General features: G+C 44.3%; 1 protein-coding gene across 1 annotated transcript in view; it reads right to left on the bottom strand.

The window, feature by feature from the left end:
- The window catches only part of LOC135542064 (zinc finger homeobox protein 3-like), an 86,366-nt gene extending 82,391 nt beyond the window's left edge, over positions 1-3,975 (bottom strand). The window contains 2 exon segments of the mRNA XM_064968734.1: positions 2,838-3,026; positions 3,802-3,975. Coding sequence (XP_064824806.1) covers positions 2,838-3,026; positions 3,802-3,975 — 363 coding nt within the window.
- Between the last annotated feature and the right edge of the window lie 253 nt (positions 3,976-4,228).

Raw genomic sequence — 4,228 nt, 5'->3', positions numbered from 1 at the left:
AGTAAGAATAATCATTTAACCTTGAGATTTTTGATTTAATTTTTTTCACCTTTATTTAACCAGGTAGGCCAGTTAAGAACAATGTCTCATTTACAACTGTGATCTGGCCAAGATAAAGCAAAGCAGTGAGACAAAATCAATGCAGAGTTACACATGGAATAAACAAACGTACAGTCAATAACACAATATAAAAATCTGTATACAGTGTGTGCAAATGAAGTAAGGAGGTAAGACAATAAATAGGCCATAGTGACGAAGTAATTACAATTTAACAATTAACACTGGAGTGATAGATGTGCAGATGAGGATGTGCAAGTAGAAATACTGGTGAGCAAAAGAGCAGAAAAACAAAAACAAATATGGGGATGTGGTAGGTAGTTGGTTGGATGGGCTATTTACAGATGGGCTGTGTACAGCTGCAGCGATCGGTAAGCTGCTCTGACAGCTGATGCTTAAAGTTAGTGAGGGAGGTATGTCTCCAACTTCAGTGATTTTTGCAATTTGTTCCAGTCATTGGCAGCAGAGAACTGAAAGGAAAGGTGGCCAAATGAGGTGTTGGCTTTGGGGATGACCAGTGAAACACCTCCTGGAGCAAGTGCTACAGGTGGGTGTTGCTATGGTGACCAGTGAGCTGAGATAAGGCGGGGCTTTACCAAGCAAAAACTTATAGATGACCTGGAGCCAGTGGGTTTGGTGACGAATATGTAGCGAGTACCAGTTAACGAGAGCATACAGGTCGCAGTGGTGAGTAGTATATGGGGCTTTGGTGACAAAACAGATGGCACTGTGATAGACTGCATCCAATTTGCTAAGTAGAGTGTTGGAGGCTATTTTGTAAATGAGATTGCCGATGTCAAGGATCGGTAGGATAGTCAGTTTTACGAGGGTATGTTTGGCAGCATGAGTGAAGGAAGCTTTGTTGCAAAATAGGAAGCCGATTCTTGATTTAATTTTGGATTGTAGATGCTTAATATGAGTCTGGAAGGAGAGTTTATAGTCTAGCCAGAAACCAAGGTATTTATAGTTGCCCACATATTCTAAGTCAGAACCGTCCAGAGTAGTGATGCTAGTGGGGCAGGTGGGTGCGGGCAGCGATCGGTTGAAGAGCATGCATTTGGTTTTACTAGCATTTAAGAGCAGTTGGAGGCCACGGAAGGAGTGTAGTATGGCATTGGAGCTCGTCTGGAGGTTAGTTAACACAGTGTCCAAAGAAGGGCCAGATGTATACAGAATGGTGTCGTCTGCATAGAGGTGGATCAAAGAATCACCCGCAGCAAGAGCGACATCATTGATATATACAGAGAAAAGAGTCGGCCCAAGAATTGAACACTGTGGCACCCCCGTGGAGACTGCCAGAGTGCCGGACAACAGGCCCTCCGATTTGACACATAGAACTCTGAGAAGTAGTTGGTGAACCAGGCGATGCAGTCATTAGAGAAACCAAGGCTGTTGAGTCTGCCGATAAGAATACGGTGATTGACAGAGTCAAAAGCCTTGGCCAGGTCGATGAAGACAGCTGCACAGTACTGTCTTTTATCGATGGTGGTTATGATATCGTTTAGGACCTTGAGTGTGGCTGAGGTGCACCCGTGACCAGCTCGGGAACCGGATTGCATAGTGGAGTAAGTTCGGTGGGATACGAAATGGTCGGTGATCTGTTTGTTCACTTGGCTTTCGAGGACTTTAGAAAGGCAGGGCAGGATGGATATACAGTAGGTCTGTAACAGTTTCGGTCTAGAGTGTCTCCCCCTTTGAAGAGGGGGATGACCGCAGACGATTTTCAATCTTTAGGAATCTCAGACGATACGAAAGAGAGGTTGAACAGACTAGTAATAGGGGCTGCAACAATGGCGGCGGATGATTTTAGGAAGAGAGGGTCCATATTGTCTAGCCCAGATGATTTGTAAGGATCCAGATTTGGCAGCTCTATCAGAACATCAGCTGTCTGGATTTGGATGAAGGAGAAGCGGGGGCTTGGGCCAGTTGCTGTGGGGGGTGCAGAGCTGTTGGCCGGGGTTGGGGTAGCCAGGTGGAAAGCATGGTCAACCGTAGAGAAATGCTTATTGAAATTCTCGATTATCATGGATTTATCAGTGGTGACAGTGTTTCCTAGCCTTAGTGCAGTGAGCAGGTGGGAGGAGGTGCTCTTATTCTCCATGGACTTTACAGTGTCCCAGAACTTTTTGGAATTAGTGCTGCAGGATGCAAATTTCTGTTTGAAAAAGCTAGACTTTGCTTTCCTAACTGACTGTGTGTATTGGTTCTTGACTTCCCTGAAAAGTTGCATAGTTGCATATAGATTCTGGGGGTACATTTGTTTTTGAGATTTGGGTTTAGGATTGATAAATGACTTTTCATGAAGTAATGTATTTGTTTTAGTGGATGATTTCAGAGAGGCAGAAGTGACTGGCTCGTTGGAAGCGATGGTAGATGATAGGGACGTGTGGCTCTCAGTGAAAGACATCACTTAACTAACAGCAGTTTTGTTTTGACAGTACCTATTTACAATCCACGAGCGACAATATGTTGCATATCATTGTTTATTTTTTTTGATCAGGTGCTGTGAACACAAAATAAGCAGAGTTGATAACACCTATCTGTAATAATTGCACTGTTAAACCGAGATGGGTTGTTTTGTTGTGCATAATTACTGTGGAAAAAACAGTATGCCTATTAAGCTGCCCTCGAATAGCAGTAATACAGAAAGCAATCCAATTACCAATAGTTTCTCACACTGGAAATAAAGATTTCTCTAAATAGAAATGATCCACTAACTGCTGATAAGGGATAATTGTGTGAGTGTTTGGGCAGTTAGAGATCTGGTGGATTGTTATCACTTGTAGGGCTAAAGGCTGCTGGGTGGAGAAGGCCTTGTGACACATGACGTCCTGAGTCTGTGTGTTTTTGGGACTGGCTCTGCTCTGCTGCCAGGGAGTCTGATAGCTGCTAAATAATTTATCCAGGCTGCAGCCACGTAGCCACGGAGACCAAGGCCCCACCATGGCTGTCTGGCGACATCTCTTCTCCTGATGGACAGACGGACAACAATTAGCAGAGAGGGGTGGAGGTGCTGATGAGGGGCAGAGGGGGACCAGAGTACGATCGCCCCCCAATCCACCCCCCACTCCACCCGCACCCCGTCATACAAACCCAACCTACCTCCCCTTCACAACAAGTAACGAACAAGGAGAGATTTATTCTGATCAAAGTGCAGAACTTTTTAATTAAGTAAAGGAGAGGTTAAAAAAAGAAAGCTAGAAACAACCGCCCGTTTTCCTATTAAGGAGAAATGTCAAGCGCGGTGGCGAAGCGATAGTCTGTGCGCGTCCCTTTGTTGTCCCCCCTGACATTGCAGGCTAATTTTTCATGGTTATTTGAACTGGAAAATGAAAGAGAGGTTTGCGATTATTTCCTATAAATGACAACACAATCGCATTACGCTTCAGTAGAAACACAGAGAGGATATTGCCTTTTCATATTTCATGTGAATGTAATGGATGGGATATGCAAAGAGGACCAGAAAGAAAGACAAATGGAGAAAGTAAGCTCCCGTGTTTGATTTGTATTAGAAACCGACCTGATAGAGGGAGGAAGGAGCGGAATGTTTTTCTCAATAAGTGGTGGCAGTCTTGTGGATGTTTTAAAGTGCCTCCACAATGTATTCATTGAATTCCTTTAGCGGATTGCTATTAGCAGCCAACTGGGGTTGAATCCTGATGACACAGACCCAGTAATGGAAAGGAAGGTACCCAGTGTATCCACTATATTCTCCTCTACAGTAATGCATCATATCCTCAGTACCTGTTTGGACTTCGCTTTAGTGTACGTGTTATCCTGAGGGATGGTACATTTAGGTGGACCTGTCACTGTGCTCAGTGAGTCACACATACAGTACACGCTCCTGTCACACTGTGGGCTGGCCTGGCAGTGCCTGGCTGACACCCTGTCACATTGACCCAACTGAAACACTTCCATGTTCAGTTCAGTTCAGTGCTGAACCACCTCTTCATCCTCTCCCCAGTAAAATATCCCTCCAACACATTTTGATTTAGCAGGCATAGCAGACAGATAGTATTAGAAAGAAAACACATCAATGATAGCCCCCATATCTTATATTTTTAATCAAATTGATTAGCCATATTGGTATTCAGAAGCCTAGTCAATTCTGTTTTATCTAGCTAGGCGTACGCTTTTATAAACAAGCAGCCCGTCAAGCCCGCTGCTGACC

This window comes from Oncorhynchus masou, chromosome 1 (genome assembly GCF_036934945.1).
Source record: "Oncorhynchus masou masou isolate Uvic2021 chromosome 1, UVic_Omas_1.1, whole genome shotgun sequence".
In the NCBI taxonomy this organism is placed as follows: domain Eukaryota; kingdom Metazoa; phylum Chordata; class Actinopteri; order Salmoniformes; family Salmonidae; genus Oncorhynchus; species Oncorhynchus masou.
This window is presented reverse-complemented; position numbering and strand designations above follow the sequence as displayed.